The following is a 17,600-nucleotide window of genomic DNA, read 5'->3' as shown; positions in this document are numbered from 1 at the left end:
ATATCTGCTACTGTTAAAAGGTGAATGCACACACAACAGATCCAGGATGTTTTTATTTTTAATTTTAAAATGTTTATTGAGAATTGATCCAGAACATGAGCTCCAATCAAAGGGAGCAAAAGCCAGACACTTTCAAACATCAGACATTCATCAAAATATATATTTGTATCTTTGGACCAAAAACAGCTCAAGGACATTAATTGATCATATTATGAGCATAGATGGGCTAAAGCCTGGGCCAATGTGGGGCCCTTAGCCTCCAGAAATATAGCTTTTCTTTTTAAATAGGACTGAATGAAAATATGACCGAAATCTGTTTCTATCAGGCAAAATGGAAACTGTACTCATGGCTAATTAGGAATCCCATTCTCACTGGCAAGTCTACAGCTCCACAAAGTAGAGCTCATGGTGCGGTCTGTCAGGTCTCTTTTGGGAGATCGTCATGACGATGCCGGTGTGGAGCAAGATGGGAAACGTAGATGGTGAGTGGTGAGTTTGGGCCATTTATGAGGTTCATCCTGGAGTCCCTGCAAATCATTCAAAGGAAATGGTTGGAATGGGGCTTGGAACTGGATCACTCTGGACCCTGGTCTGCAGTCTCTGTGGGCAGAGAGCTGATGTGCAGGAGCAGCTGGCTGCAGTAGTCCGGAGTCCGCTGCTTCTCAACCACCTCCTCCACCTCTTTCTTCAGCAGTGCTGGGTGGACCTGGCTGCCTATCTTCAGGACCTCTGTGTGCACACAAAAAAAGGCAGATTTTAGATAAACTAAATCAGAAATATTGTGTTTATGACAAAAAAAACCTTTAATACTGTAGTCATTTAAATATATATAAATAAAGTTATATCGACAGGTGTCGCGTACTAATGTAGTAAAGAGACGCTCCAGCAGAGGGCAGTAAAGGCAAAGGCGTAAATAGAAAAGGTCCCATCCCTGCACGGAACGAACTGCTAAAAATCCCTGCTGATTCCTCTTCCTCAGTTACACCTTTTGGATTCCAGAGCAGTCCACAATCTACAAATTAGAAGCTGTTACTTATGTCACAAAAACCCAACATCTGATATGTAATCAGCCGAGGTGAGGGGAGGCGGCGGGGAATTAAATGGAGAACAACGACAACATCTGAGATTGGAGTTAAACGGTGCCAACGGTCTCAGGATGCTGGGATGCTGGGATTATCAGGGTGGAGGAAGAGCGCTGTCCATCACACTGTAGACATCAAGCTCTGTCTCAGACATGCGTTTGAAACTCAAGAAGCATAAGAATAGCTCAGCTATGAACAGGAACAAAGGGAGGGCAGGGGCAGCGAGAAAGCTTCAGACGATCAGTCAGCAGGATCGTGAGCTCATCCTATTTCACAAAAAAGACTGGGGACCGTCTGCCAGTCTGCTGCACTTCACGGGGATCAAGGTTTTACCGTCGACATTAAACACAGCGGCTCAACGTTGTAACCTCATACTGCTTCACAGGGGATTCGTTGACAAGACTGATAAAGAGTTGGGATGCACGGAATGTTGTCTCCCACAGCTTTTGCCTGGCATCACGTTTTCCAAATTAAAGGCAAAAACCGCGGGCACGTGCATGAGCGAAGTCCAAAAGAAAGCTGCGGAGCAACCAAACGTCAGGCTTTGGCTGTCCGACAGGGAGGAAAATCCAGAACAAATGCTCACAGTCTAAGACTTTCAAGAGCCAGTAAGCGAGTTCACGGAATGGAAGCTATTGCTGCATCTGGAGAGTGTGAGAATTCCACCATTCTTTCCATCATCCAACCGTATGAAGAGGACAGAGCCCGCAGGGAGGCCTCTCGGTACCGGATGAGACATCACTGCTCACCTGGGTCCTGTCAGACATGACAGCCAACATCTAAGAGGAAGCTCTCGGGGTGGGGGGGGGGCTCCTTTGCTGATGCCGGAAAAATGCCCCCAGATTTTCCGCTGAAGGCATCAAGAAAAAGGACTCTTATTGGAAATGTTTGGTATGACGGGAGGAGGTGGAGGACACGGATAAAATATGGAGGGATTAGGCCGAATGGATGTGGAAAGCTGGTGGGGGGGGCGCGGAGGTACCCATGTGGTTGCCATTAGATGAGCCCTCTGGGTTCTGAAGCCCGGATTTGCCACATAAATGGACTCACCCAGTTTATCCCAGGTGTGCTGTGGAGGATGTGTGATGAATTATAAAGGCAGCGGTGCTGCTTGACATAATGGACCGTGGGAATGTGCTGGCAGCACGCCCAACACTCATCCAGCGTTTGATGGAGGGTGCCCCTCCCCTCCTGAGGGAGGGGTCCCCAGCAGGACAGTCTGAAGATGAAACGCCATGGCAGAGCAGCTTTCACCTCATAATCATCTCCCCTATCAGCTACATGTGTTTCTAATACAACCACATCCATTCCTGACACATAAGGTCGGGATGACCGTCCCGTCCTCAAGTCTAAGGTTGCCGGTTCAAACACCCGGGGACTCACCGAGCACCCGCTCCTGCACCGAGCTGTCGGGATCGTCGAGAAACAGAAGGAGCTGCTGGAAGAGGAACTGCAGGTGGGCGGAATAGAACTCAGGGTTGTATTCATCGGTCAGAACCGACAGCCAGAGCCCGATGGCTTCGAGTCCGGCCGTGCGCACGTCCTCACTGCTGTCGTCCAGCCGCTTCAGCAGCTCTGTGCAGAAATAAAACAAATCAGTGACATACACTCCTGTTGCTTTATTAGAAGTATACACACATCATTTACCAGGATAGATCTTGTTGAGGACATCGGGGTGCAGACTTTTCCCGATGCGTTCGAGTATGGTGGCCACAGAACGACAGGCGAAAAGCCTGGCCATCCGGGCGTCGTCTTCCAGAGCTGAGAGCAGCGCTGGACTCAGCTTCTCCACCAGACTCAGCAGCTGCACGGCAGAATCAAACATTTACTGACCAGCTCAAGGTCTTTACCACATTTAGAAAAATAAGGCAGGCAGCCACCATCAAGGAAGGTAATAACAATAACAAATGCAGCAGCTTAGCCACCTCAAAATTGTACCTCCTGAATAGGAGAACATATACGTGTTTGCGTATGTATTGGGGGGGGGGGTTGGGGGGGTTAACATGACACAGTCATGGAGCCCAGGCTGTTCGCCACATCTGCAGAGGAGGTTTTTCACAATGGATTAAAAAGGTGTGCACATCAAATCTCAATGATGGCCAAAACCTCTGCTACGCCGTCTGTTTGCTATCGAAACCCAGAGACACAAAGAAGCGGGGGAGGACACTGACTGAGATGTGATCCTGCATTACATCAGCAACAATTTGAGGGTGCCAAGTGTAACCAGAGCAGCTAACTGTTTTCACAGGGAGTCGACAGAGAACAGTGTCCTCTAAAGTAAAAAAAGAAAGGTCACCAGTGCGTCACCAGGATGTGTTTATGTCACCTAGGCCGTAACCTAATATTGAACCTGAACTCAGAGAGAAACATGGTTCTTTTTAGTCACCACTCCAGTTTTATAGTCTTGACTGTGGACACACAGGACTCCTCCCAGGACTGTTTGCTTGGCCTTGTTCTTAGAGATGTGTGAATATTATACAGAGGTGAAAGCTGTTACCAGCCGGTCAGTCTGCACATGTCAGGCAAAGGGCCGCAGCTGTGCGTGCAAGCACATGCACGGTAACCAGCCTGGGCGTACGCTGCAAGAGGCAGGTGCAAGAGCACGTCCTGTCGTTGGTTCCTCCAGCTAACGAAGGCCCACAACAGTGAAGGTATTGTTCCTTTGGGACAAAGCTATGAGAACCTGCACGTTTCATGTACACCTGCTACCTGACATGGCCAACTCACTCAGCCAAGGAAGGGAAAACAGGGATGATGGAATTTCCAAAAAGGCCGAGTGGGAGCGTCCATACTGATGAAATGAACAAAACAGACGTGATGCGAACTGGGGGGGGTAATGGAATGTACCATCACAGCTTTTCCTTGGCAGCTGAATCAGTATGAAGTGTTTCAGCAGATAGATCAGTATTTTGCACCCGTGGACCGCTTTCATGTCCAGGTAGAGCCGATATGTGTTTACTCACCTGTCCGGGTGTGAAGGACCCTCCATGCAGCAGGGCCAACAGACAGCTGAGAGCTGCAGTCCGGACAGCAGAGGCGGTACGGCCAGCACGCCACACCAGATTGGGCAGCAGACTGTCAGACAAGAACTTCTCTGACTCGTCCTCGAAATGCCTGTAAAGGAGAAATGGTTCAACTACAACCCCTAAATGAATAAATGCACAGTCGGTAAATCTATTCGAAGTTAGCGAGTCGCGATGACTGCTTGGTCCGTAACGATGTTACCAACTGTTGGGAAGGACACTGCAAAGGAATCTTTATACAGAAATGTTCCCACACTTGATCTAAAGAGGAGGCCAGGAATATAACATCTGGGTGCTCTTATTTCTCGTTCTCTCCCTTTTCCACGCTGATTTAGGCCCCTTTACATCCTCTCACACTACACTGCAGTCAGTGGTGCCTCACCCCAACAGACTTCCAGCTGGTGCACCAATAAACTCGAGAATTGTCATGTGTGCCCGCCACTAGAGGGGGCTGGCGTGCCACTAAATCCCACCACATGACCGCCGCTTCTCCAACGATTGTATATAGAGATCTTGAGAGGTGCTGAAAGGTGTCCGTGTGTCTTGCCAGGAAATGGAAAAGAACACAGTATTCCCACATGTTAGAGATAATAGCCAAAGGAAAAATGTGCGCCCTTATCTTTAACTTAAATTCATGTGCAGACACACATTGCCAGGGAAATTCAATACATTTTTGGATTACTGATATATGATCACGATTTGTGGGCAATAACTAACAATCAAGCACTGGCATTTTCACGCGTGAACGCTCCATCAGTCTGAATCTCCTTTTAAGTGTCAAATGATATGTACCTGCCACATCCAAAGGGAAATTTTAAAGTCCCATATATCACCTTCTAATTAAGCTTTACATTTAGCTTTTTAATTATGTTCATAATGTATGTGTGGGGTGAAATTCCACAAATTATCACATATTTGCTTTCTTTCTCTGCTTGTATTTTTACCAAGATGCCATTAAGTCATTATGGTTCTAAGCATTTTCTCTACCATTCCCCGTTTGATGACATATAACATGTCTGAGAAGCACAAATCAAAACAGATGAATGAAACCAGACCACACAGACCAGAGAGTGGAGTTGTGTTTGGAATTCTTCTGAATGTCATGTTTCTACAGTTACACTAAGGGGACCATGCAGGGAGTGGTTAAAAAAAACAAAACAATAAAAGCTGAAAAAAAGATCCAATTTCCACAGTGTAGGTAGAATGTGGTGGCTTTAGATCACTTCCTCTTGTGTGAACACAAACACCACAGGAGCTTCATGAATGAGGTGCCACACATTGTTGATTCATAACTAAGATGAAACAAAGCCTGACGCTGACTGACCGCTAAGCTGTGGGCAGCGTGGCTGGTTACAGGCAGCCCTGATGCCTCCCTGAGGTTTGATCGGCGGCAGCAGCTGATGCGCTCACACTGACGGAGGGCCGCAGGTTTAAGGCATTCCCTGAGATTAGGACTGAGCCCAGATTAAGCCCCCACAAATATTGCTGGGGAAGTTCTCTCTGGACGTCTGGTATTCACAGGAGCTACGACATCAGCGTGCATGCTGGAAAGCATCAATTTCAGCTGTTCTCTTGGAGCTATTAGCTACACAGTATGTTAATTTAAACAAAACTGTGGTTAGGGATCTTAATTTCTCTTTAAAGGCGTGGCAATGATTTGGAGGTTAAATGGAGGCAAAGCCGCGAGTGACAAGTTCCAGATAACTGAGGAGCTCGACTAAGACCATGAGACAGTAGAAAAATACCAACAACATAGCTATAACGCATGTATTTGTGTCCAGCTCACCCTTGGGAATCCAGTGAATTTTTGGCATCCAGTAGCAACTTGGCAAGCATTGTAAATATGTTCATCCTCAGTTCTGGGTCTTTGTCCTTTTGGAGAGCGCAGTGAAGCAGAGGCATAAACTGACTCAGGAACTCTCCGATCACTGGACCTATAAACATAAAAACGCACATATTTACACACAGCATTAGATTGAAATATTTACTCATGTTTAATGCTTATTAAAAGGAATCATGCAAAGTCTGTTGATGACAAGAGGCCAGTGATCCTTTTTGGTTGTTTTGTCTCCAGTTTTTAGGCCAACTTTATGTTGGCTGATTCAAAATTGGGTTTGGGAATTGCAGGAAATGGGATGGAGCCTTGACAGTGTGAGAAGCCTATCAGACATTTAACATTTAGCACCGAGCAGAGGGCTCAAGTTATAAACTTTCAGTTCAAATATTTCCATTCCATTCCATTCCTTGCCCACTCAGACACCCACACGACAGTCTGACTTCATGTTTACAAAGCTATATATAGGAAACTTTGTGTGGGATGAGCGATAAAGGTCCAGACCACTTTTTTCAACAGACAGAAGAGGAGACAGGGGAAATCCTGCCGCTGTCTGTGGGTGGCTGCCAATGGCACCAAAAGATACCAGAAAATGGAGAAGTATAGATTCTCTGTTGATAAATTAAGAATCATCAATTGTTATGCAGTGAACCAATTTCTCTGAGTCATGAGCACATCAAACAAACTGGTCTGCCGCCTGCTCGGCTGCACATACTAAAGTCCTTAGGTCCGCTTAATAAAACAAAGATAAATCTAGCAAGGCTTAAAGCAACAGCCAAAATGCACACATCATACATCCGCACGCCCACACATAGCTTCAAAGCAGCCTTGATCTGAGGGAAGGTCAAGAGCAGATGTCTGTGCGCTTGTTTGATGTAGTGACCTGCTCAGGGATCACCGAGTGGACTCAGAATGGACCGGTCAGTTAGTTGTGGGAGTGCGGTGCGTGAGAGAGTACTTGTCTGTGCATGTTTGGGGGGGATTAAAGGAGTACCCAGCTTAGTCAAGTGCAAACACAGGGAGGGGGGATGTGATAGAGATGAAAGTGTGGCACACAAGGTGCTGATGGTGGAGGATTAGATGGAATAGAGCAAAGTAAAGTGAATTCTCAACACCAATGGACAAATCACACATCTCAACTGGCTCAATTAAGTAGACACATGGTCTAGTGGTAAACAGAGGAGGAGCTTTAGAGGAGAAAAGTCAGAAAATGCTTTTACAGACGGTATATGAGAGCCTAAACTGCTGAAATTTCTACAATTGTAGGCCAGCTTGGCAGGCAACTTTTGTTAAACTAACACTGTGTCTGGTAGTATTGTATATGAAATCTCCTGCTAAATCTGGCAATATCTGTTGGATAGTTGGGCATTTTTTAGGTAATTTTTCACCTGATTGTGTGACTACGGTCTGCAGCTGGAGTCTCTGTGGAGAGAAACAGGTCCAGGTGCTGACAGAGGCAGACATCCAGTCCAGCAGCTGGCCCATATGTTGTCTATAGAGCGACACCACAGAATCCAGGCCTTGCACCTTACACAAGAGTTGGACGGTCTCCAAAGCCTAAAGGCGCGGAGGGAAAAAATGTTGATGTGACAAAGTGATCACAAAGCAGGGGGCGTTGTGTTCAAGTTCAACAAATACAGCTGATTTCTGGGAACCACCACAGAACACATCATCTGAAACCCTGGGAAGAACAACACTGCAGACATGAAAAGGTCTTCCGCATAAAAATACACATAGAAACAAAAACCCAGACAGATACACAGGATGTCACAAAGGCACATGTACTACACACAGACACATCCCTGCCAATAAAACGGCAGAGAGGAAAGGGATGGAATGAGAGATTGGAGCGTAAATAATTATCTGACTCTTTAGGGCAGGGGAACTGACCTTCAGGGCACTTCATAGTTCCCTTAATAGTCCCACAGGGATGGACAGGGACGGAGACAATGTCTGAGTCACATATTGGCCACTTCTGAAGATATGCTAGACAACCCTGAACTGTCCACTGATGGGAAAGACATGCCCCTTTTCTGGAAAAAAAAAGTAATGCTTTTCCTCTGCGTCCGGGAATGCCCAGGGCCATTCTCACCCTCCCACTTTGTTTCTTAATCCTTCTCTTCTCTGCCACTGCTCCCTATCTGAACATATACACGGACATGCTCTCTCAGACACACACTCACCGGTGGCTGATGTGGTGTCTGCGTACAGTTTCTGCCAATTCTTTCCCGCTCCATTCCCTGTCATCAGCCTCCTACTGCGATGAGGAGTTGGGCAACTTGTACAGTCCAGTTTGGACTTTTTTATTTTGAAGATGACCACAGCACAGAAACCTGCTACTTACTTTTCACCATTGTGGCACTATGGAGCCAAAAACAGGGAGTGCCACTGGTATACACCTGCTAGTAAACCAATTTATCATCCTGCTTTCGCTTCACACATGTTTTAGATTCATTCAAAAGCTCTAATTTACACTCCCCTGACAAAGAAATGGCTGCTTTAATGCTCACTTAGAACTTGGATGAATGTTCAAATGCTTCAAAAAGACTTATTGATCCATGAAATCGATCAACCTGTCTGTTGGCAAAATTAAAAAGTACCCACTTTAAGGAGATATTGTTACAGAAATGTGCCAGTGTAGCCAAATAGACCAAAAACAAGTTTTTGTACCTTGTCACTGAGCTGTGGGTCAACTGAGAGGCTCTGGACCGTGATCAGCACCTGTAACAACTGTAGGCTGACCGACCCGCAATCTGAATTACAATGATGCAGCAGCACATCTATGCAGGCCAAGAGCTGACGCAAGTACATCACCTGGGAGAGAAAGAGAAAAATATTTAACATTAGACTTGACAGAAAAATTTGACTCAAATAACTATATCAATAAATAAAGAGAGACAGAGAGAGTGAGAGAGAGCACAATTCCAGTGTTGTTAGGCTAATATTTAAGCGAAGGTGTGAAGCAAAGGCTAATTGGGACACGGAATTGGGATCGTGGCCAGTGCAGCTTATCATTAGAGCTGCTGGATGAGGGGTGATTACTGGGGGAGCTGGAAGATGTCAGCATTGGACCCAGCAAGAGTGTGTTTTGTATATGGACAATCAGAGAGGCCACCGGGTGTTTGGGTTAGATGGATAATGAAGGGCTGGGTAATAAGGGATAATTTATATGAGTATGTGTGCGAGTGTGATAGGGAGGCAGAAACCATTCAAAACGATTACTGGAATGCCACATTCCATCTGTATCACTAGGAGGCGCACTTTTATAAATTGCACCTTTTCGAGAGGACATAATTATTCTAAGAAGAAGCTAAAGGAGATTGTGTACTCTTAGCTGAAATATGGTGTATGCATAAGAAAAATACATTAGCTTCACTTGCAAAGAGTGTTTAACGCATACTGGAAAAATAGATTGGTACATATGATCTGAGTTTATCGGAGACCAGAGGTAAATCACCATGTTTCTGTTGCCCTAAACCAATGAGATACATCCATGTAGCCATTGCATGTGGCACTCATGATCAACGGTTTCCCCACAGACTTCAGTGGGGAAACCCCTTCCATATGGCTGGCATGATGCCCAAGAAGGTAGTAATGGAAATAAGGTCAGAAAAATGTCAAAAACAGACACAATCCTGTTCTGAGAATAACTTAACTGCTTGTTAAAATTAGGTGTTTTTTTTTCATTAGAAATCACGTGCTAACGTGGACACAAGTATTATCATCTACACCAGCAGATTTAACTACTGTATAGGTAAAAAAAAAAAAAGGTGAACACATATATCATACACAGTAAGACTACAGACGTGAGGGCTGGCCTAGGAGCAGAATGAGAGTGGGAAAAAGCGGCATAATAACTAGGTGGACACCTGGAGCCAGAAGAGATACACCTGGTTTCATTGGCCTTGGCACGCTCCAAGGGCCTCGTTACAGTGTGCATATCTGTCCGGCAATGGATACACGAAATGCACACACAGACACACAAGTTGCTGCACCAGGCAATGGAATCTTATCCAGAAGGCCTCCCCCAATTCACTAATGTTTCTATGGCAACAGGACAACAAACACAGCTTGCGTATGGGACGCAGACCTTTCACACTCAGGTGAAGTCTGCAATCCTGCTTTTCTTCTGCTCTCTTTATCCGTCGCTCAGAGGAGGCAAAGAAAAGTGCACGGTTGTCACTACTGGCAAGACACAGGCATGACGAAGATGTGCTGATGTACGGAAGAACATTTGTGAATTTTGGTCATTGACAACATGACAAAAATGTTCCATGTACAGACAAGACAGAGATCTTTCTGTTCTTGCTGTTGTGCAGATCTGTTCCCTTGGGCGTCTGTTAACAGCCCGGTCATAAATATGACTGCTAATTCACCATCGCACCCACTCTTTATGTCTTTCTTCTTCTCTGTTGTAAATGTTTTTACTATCTTACTTCAACCCTGCAAGTGTGATCATCCTGTCACCATGACAGACCACAACTTAGCCATGCAGATAGCTAAGGTGTGAGGGTGATGGGAATGCCACTGGCTTGCCTTTCATTTTCTGTGAAACCCTTGACATCACCTTCAGTTTGAGGCCAAGCTTTGTATTTTACACCAAGCAACTGTCAATTTAATTTTGCATGGGGTCTTTTGTCCCCCTTCCTGAAATAAAGAAAACAAAACAGACTTGAAGCAGTCGGTGAGGATATGCTGCACAGAAGTATCACATATCAGTTTCCAGATCTACAACATGGTCCTCCTCAAACTCCCCATGGGGCCCTACAGTTCCTCTGTCTCTGTTCACTTTGAAGTTTATTTATATTTCATTTCTTAAAAGGCTCAATTTTCACAAAGTCAAACTTCATTCACTCTTGCTCTGCCTTATGGTTCAAGTGGGTCATAAGTTTCTCAAGTTGAATCCAAACACATGTCTTGTTTGTCATTCTTATTTCATAAGAATGAATCAGTATAATAAATAATCAAACAGTCTTGGACTGAGGAAGTAAGTGCAAATTGTTGTGTAGCAGGATTTAGATTAACCTGGAAGCCCCATTCCTGGTGATGGTGCTACATGTGCAACACTTTAAGCTTTACCCTCGGAAAAAACATGGGGGACAAAAGCGTGAGATGGATGGATCATCAGAGCAAAAGGAAACAGAGGTCTCCCTCCATCTGTGCTACAATGTGCGACTGCCCCGTCCTGTTGGTGCTTTCTCTGTTCGAATCCATTGAGGTACCAACAATGGGATGACAGAAGGGTCAGCAGCTTCTCTCCCCCTTTATCGCTGGCCTTGACCTGCAAGCTTTGAAATTTCAGAGATGCTGCCTCATCTGTGCAGACGGGGTCAAAGCAGTCATGCGGTGATCAGACAAAATTAATGGATTTCTGTTATTGTTGTCCCAGGGAGGAAATTCTCGAAGGCCTCAGCGGGATGGGGTCAAGGGTGGAGGCAAGCCTGTCATGAGGCAATATTAGAAAATAACTCTGTGCTAGACAACTGGGTCTTTTTTTTTCTAAAAAGGGAAACAACTTTCCTGCAAAGGGGAAAGGAAGAGAGAATGAGTCTGATTCAGATTTGATCTGCAGAGGGAGAGGAAATTTAACTTTTTATGTTTATTTTTATTGCAGTGCTTCACAGTTACTTGTGAACTTAATTCTTTTTGATCACAGAGCTGATATTTTACATTTGGAAACACTTCAAGGCTGTTGCTTATGCAAGTTCAGGATTTTGAAGAATTCCCCGAGAGCAAACTCACCGAACTGCATCAACAGTAGAGCTATTGAAATCGTGCTGAGGCTATTTCAAGAAATGTGGCATCTTACCATAAAATATAAGAAACGAACAGCATGACAGCCACATCACTGCTGCCAAAACTAAGAGCGTTTAGGTGCACAGAGGTAAAAATGACCCTTTGTGACATTGCCAAGATCATCTAATGAGACTGAAAAAGCAAAAACAGCTGTCCACTCTGAAAACTGAGATGTAACAACATGACAAATCTCTCTTCAAACAAAGATTTTTGATCAAAAGAGTAAACAATTATTTCACTTCTATAATGAATCCTGTGCTGTGGTTTGATGGGTGTATTTATTAAGGAGGAATACTGTAGTTAAACATTATCTTTCTACTGACCTGCTGATAGTCCTCGCAGACATCAGGCCGTACCAGTGTGGTGATGATTTGTTCAAGATGTGGCTTAAGGACGGGTGTGGGGCAGCCTTCCAAAATGGCAGCCAGTACCATGAGAGGGGCCCAGGGGTGAGAGGAAGAGTAGGGAGATGTCACATGACTCAACACCAGCTTAAGGAAGACCTCAGGAGGCACAAATGTTCCCAATATTTTAGCAGCTGCTAGGCACTAGACAGCAAAGAGAAGGGAAGAGAGACACAGGGGGACGCAAAGATAATCAAAAATCAAAATATCCAAAATCATTTTTGTAACTTACACTAAAATAAAGTGCCAAGATACATTCCCCTGCACCTGCTGTTGAACTGGAAAAAAAGGTTTAAAAAAATGCTAACTCAAAGTCCTACAAAATAATTATTCTAAGGTGCAATGTTACTGTTAAGAAAAAAATTATTTCTATATCAAAACAGATGATAGAGTGGATTACAGTGTAGCGCTCACATTTGTGATCACGTCCTTCTCTGTGTCTGTGCACGCCCGATAGAGAGTAGCTAAGAGAGGCTGCACATGCTGGGTGCTGTGCTCTTCGCTATGAAGCAGCAGCACGCAGAGCAGCTGAGATGTCCTGACCCGTGTGGCCACCATCCAGTCGTTCATATCGTGGGAAATGGCTGGCACCAGTTTGCCCAGGTTTGTCAACACAAGCTCTCTGCAGCCGAGGCCTGGACGCTCCACTAGAGGAAAATATAAAGAACAATGTACAGCTGTTATTACCATCATAATAAAGATCCCTTTTTTTCCTCCATCATATAGTGAATTTATGAGAACTGGAAAGTTGAATATAAAATAGTAAAAGGGCTGCTGACATTTTCATTGAAATTGCAGGTTAAGAGATTATGGTTCATCAAGTCAACCTGGGAACAATATGTCCAAAACAAAGACCCCACACCCGCGCATACAGACCTACAATCTGAACTTAGTTCAAAACTGACACATAAGCGAATCGACCCACCATCATTTGGGTAGAATAGTGGTGGGGTGAGAAGAAAATCTAATTTGTCCTTGATATCCTCTTCATTCTCTTTCTCCCACTGGGCACCAACTTGCTTCCATAAATCGGCTGCTAAAAGTCTACAGAATCGCAAAATAAGGCACCCCATTAAATACCTTTTATCCTTTTCATGTCAGATTATCCTGGTGCATATTTCCAAACTACTATAGTGCAGGCATGTAGACAGTGTGACCTAATTTTTTTTACCTTATTTCTGGGATTTCATCATTGATGTTGCTCAACAGTAGTGGGATCAGCTTGGCAAAATAAGAGTACCTGTCCCTCATATGGAGTAGCCAATCACCAACAACAGCAGTGACCATTTTTCTCACCTGTAATGATGGACAGACAGATAGAGGGATAGATAGATGGATAGATGGAATAAAGGGGACATATTTGTTCTTTAAGATCTTGTTATCAAAAGTTAAAATAAGGTCTCGAGGTAATGACCAAATACAAAACACAAACTGAACCTTGGGCGAGTCATCAAACAATCTCTGAGCCAGGTGAGAGAGTACATCGTCCACGTTTTTCCCGTTACCATGCTGGATGACAACCCCGGTGGCCTCAATGACCGACACTCGAACCCGGGAATGTTGGTGTGTTATTGTCTGCATGAGAGGCTTAACCAGACTCTCAGCCTGCATGTGGAAGTGTTCTAAATGGAAACAGGTGAAATGACAGTCTGTTAAGTTCAGTCACTGCTTATTTTTAGGTGATAGAGTTTATAAAAGAGATAAATGCTGGTGATTTAAACCTCTGCCACACTGGTTAATTATTGTAAACATAAGTACTAATGCTTCAAATAATGGTTCGAGAATCACACGTTTTGCAGAGACACTTGAGGACGAGAGGAGAATCAAAACAATAGCAACCATAGCAACGGAGTGCAAACAACAAAAAAGTTCTCACCAACCTGGCACAGCCTTTGCAAACTTTACGGCGCATTTGCAGCTTTCTCGTTTCACATCTGGACAAGGGTCGACGATGGTTCTCTGTAATATGTTCATCATTTCGTTTAAATAGGGCGCAAAGTGCTTCCCGCAAACCTCTAACGTCAGGGTTAGCATTTCCATGGCCAACAATCGAATCTCCTCCGACGGCTCCAGGACATCTTTGTCCCCGAACCTCTGAGCCAAACAAGGCATAAGATAAGGCAACGACTGCTCCGGGTTGGGAACACAACGAATAAAATCCGTAATTGTCGATATCGCGGTTTCTCTGCATCTGTCCATCGGGTCTGTCAGACATTTAAGGAGAGGTTTCAGCAGGACGGAAAAGATCTCTTGTAAGACGTCACTGGAGAGATTTTTATCAATAGTTTCCTTCTTGATTATCTCTAGAGTCCTCTTTCGCGCGGTCTTGTTGTCTTCATTCAGACAGTTCAAATGCCGTGAAAGTCCTCTCAAAATTTCAGAGGGAGCGTGTTGATCTTCCGCCGCCATAGCTGCCATCTTGACTGTTGCTATGACAACCCCGTTGCCGACTCCTCAATAAGGAGAGTCGTGATTGGCTGTCCAAAAAACGCCGCAAAACGTCATCATCCAGAGGCAAAAAAGTGAGAAAAAAAGCAAAACAAAAACACCAGAAGTATACTTCCAACGTCACATAAATTATTATTATATATATTTTGTATATTTTTCAAGAAACATAAATAAAATCTTGATTATCCAGATTCTGGAGGGACTGTGACCTTTGATTTTCTAAAGATAAAGCAAAGCAAGGTACTGTGTTACGTAACCTTGTATGACTACTGCCTACATACTATAATATAGAGTATATTATATATTGCACTACGGGTGTAAGTCACAATATGTGGAGAAATTGTTGACAAGTGCAGTAGTCAAAGTTTATTCGTTCTTGATCCTAATTTCGCACGAGTTAGGTGGGTAGTAACGAGTTAGGTGGGTAGTAACGAGTTACCTATTCCATTGACTTTACTCTAGTAGTTTAGTAGCCCGCACTGTTCAAACACATATTAGCGACTGTAGATATTATTTTATTATTTGGTAGCAAAGCCACTCTTACTCGTGCACAATTTTTGGGCTACCGTAGCTACCTCTCGGAAAAGAATTAACATATTTCGCAAGTAGATTTTCTCAAATATAAACAGGCATATGCCTTTAATCCTTTAAACAGGTTTAAAGGCATATTGCAAATACTTTATTACTTCCACGTATTACATGACGTGCGTCCAAACCACACATCGTCTGCGTTGGATGCGCCGGATAAGAACGATAAGAACGCTTATGATTGTTGACTTGCACGCGCTCACACCGTGCTGTCCTCGAGACAGCGCCGCTGCGGTCCACGAGATGACAAATTGACGTCATCGGGACTGACGCAGAGCGAGCCGAAGTAGCGGAAAGGTAGAGCAGAAGCGGAGCAGCAGCAGCATCCTATCTCAGAAACAGCAAATTACCGCTCCCCCCCCCTGCTGCGAGGTGTTTTCTCACTGAACATCCTACAGAAATAACGGTAGGCACACCAGTGGAAGCATCGACGAAAACGTTCAAGATATATATTTTTTACGAGTTGAATAAAGTAGGCCCTAGATTTCGTTTACGGCGCAGTAACCCACCTTCGTTGTTGTGGTTTGGTTGTCAGTGTCATGTTAGCAAAGCTAGCGGCTTTAGCTGTGTTAGATGCAGTTGAACAGGTGCATCATTTCATCACTGGGTTAACTTCTTTACGTTATATCCTCATTGTATGGATAGCTACTTGTGTGCATTTGCTGTGAAGAATCTGCAGCGGCATGTCGAGATCGATGCCAGAAATCACGTTTTGATTTATTATGCAGCAACACACACATCGTATGAGGAAGTGGCACTAGGTAGTTAACTCTTAGCAGCATTTTGTTAGCCTTCTGACTATCAAAGTATCAAATATCAAATAAAGTGACATTGTTTTTCACAACTGACACAGCTTTCCCGAATGTTCCTAACCGTCATCAATATTTATCCCAGTGATAATAATAATAATAATAATCCGAATTTCAATATTGCCATCAATATCAGCACATGGCCAATGTATCTACATGTAATATATGAATGCTATGAACATATGAAGTAAAAATCCTCTTGTATGCCATTAGATTGCCTTTATAGAACATTATACAATCTATATATGCTTTTAGGGCCTTGACAGGAAACCACCTGATGCAGAATACTCAGAATTGCATATCATTCCTATTTCTCTCTTATTTTATACTGTGTATCAATGTTCTGCCCTGTTTTTGTTTTTCTTAACACTGTCCCTACATTTCCCCAATGCCACCTTGCTTTTGCCCCTCTATACTCAAATTTCCCTCCCTCCTCTTACGGTCCACCCTGTTTTTCTTCCACAGATTTAAAAGACAAGATGGCCACCTCCTCCTCCACAATAGATGAAGATGACAGTTTGAAGGGCTGTGAGATATTTGTGCGAAAGCACAACATCCAGCAGATCCTGAAAGAGTGCATTGTCAACCTCTGTATTACTAAGCCTGAGCGTCCTATGAAATTCCTGCGGGAACATTTTGAAAAGCTGGAAAAGGTCAGTGATAACATTTTTTTGCTCTAGAAATTGAATTGTTAGTGTGAGCCAGTGTATTATTGTTGCCTAACAGAGTTGTTTTTTGTTTAAATCCTTGTTAGGATCTACTAAGAACATGATATTATATGACAGAATTAGATGTGGCTTGCCGTCAGGACTTTTGTTGCTGTGTTCAAAATTTTAAGAAATAACATACTTTTGGAAATATATGTAAAGAACAAAATATTCAAAGTTTTGCTTTTTGTATATAAAAACATGAAATCAATATAAGGACCAAAATGATATCTTATATCAAACCTTTGATTACAGTTCAAATACTTAGTTTTTTCTTAATTTGTTAGACATTAAAATATTGTACATTTTCAATAATTGGTGCTGTAAAATCCAAGATATATTTGAACTATATATTGAAATAACGTTCATGTTGTAGGTCAAAGGATGCATTAAGGAATGCATCCTTATATTTTTATGTACTTCATGCACCGACCACATTTATTGCTCATGATTGACATTGGTGAGCACAAAAAAACAAAAAAGTAAACTCTAAATATAAAAAACGAACAATGATCTGTTAATCTGACCATCATAATTGGGAAAACTGAAAATAGCAATGAAAGAAATTCAAGAAGTTCAAATTGCATCAGCAGCAATTCTAAAAACAGAAATAAGAAATGTCACAATTTGATCATTTTGAGTGTAATGTGATTATTTGCAAGAACATACTGTTCATTCAGTGGTGTCAGCTAGCTTAGCTGAGATCGCTAGGATGATAACAACAATCAACCCTGTGATTGTACTGTTTCCCATCATAGAGTCAGGTGTCTCTTGATTTAGCGCCAGCGGTTGTTCCTTTTTAGCATCCAGCAGATCTTAAGAGGCTTGCTCGTGCGTGGATCATGAGACAGTGTGCACACAATAAACTACTCTCACACATGGGTCGAACAGGTGCAGATGGTGCTGCTG

The 17,600-nt window shown here is 43.6% G+C and overlaps 2 protein-coding genes across 2 annotated transcripts in view; one reads left to right on the top strand and one right to left on the bottom strand.

Moving 5' to 3' along the window:
* Window positions 1–54: 54 nt before the first annotated feature.
* Window positions 55–14,587, bottom strand: LOC101077699 (dynein assembly factor 5, axonemal-like). The gene is made up of 13 exons (XM_003964660.3): window positions 14,020–14,587; window positions 13,577–13,761; window positions 13,311–13,435; window positions 13,065–13,183; window positions 12,554–12,786; window positions 12,059–12,283; window positions 8,610–8,753; window positions 7,328–7,496; window positions 5,892–6,039; window positions 4,046–4,196; window positions 2,730–2,886; window positions 2,466–2,657; window positions 55–729 (listed from the first exon to the last, which is right to left on the bottom strand). Exons 1-13 carry the CDS (start codon window positions 14,555–14,557, stop codon window positions 575–577), a joined length of 2,541 nt encoding a protein of 846 aa, XP_003964709.3. The 5' UTR covers window positions 14,558–14,587; the 3' UTR covers window positions 55–574.
* A 732-nt stretch (window positions 14,588–15,319) lies between these two features.
* Window positions 15,320–17,600, top strand: part of prkar1b (protein kinase, cAMP-dependent, regulatory, type I, beta) — a 36,084-nt gene continuing 33,803 nt past the window's right edge. The window contains exons 1-2 of the mRNA XM_003964639.3: window positions 15,320–15,581; window positions 16,450–16,637. Of these exons, the coding sequence (XP_003964688.1) occupies window positions 16,464–16,637 (174 nt within the window). The 5' untranslated portion in view covers window positions 15,320–15,581; window positions 16,450–16,463. The remainder of the gene's footprint in view (window positions 15,582–16,449; window positions 16,638–17,600) is intronic.

Source organism: Takifugu rubripes, chromosome 5, assembly GCF_901000725.2.
Source record: "Takifugu rubripes chromosome 5, fTakRub1.2, whole genome shotgun sequence".
Lineage (NCBI taxonomy): Eukaryota > Metazoa > Chordata > Actinopteri > Tetraodontiformes > Tetraodontidae > Takifugu > Takifugu rubripes.
Note: the sequence above shows the minus strand (reverse complement) of the source record. Positions and strands in the feature narration are given on the sequence as shown.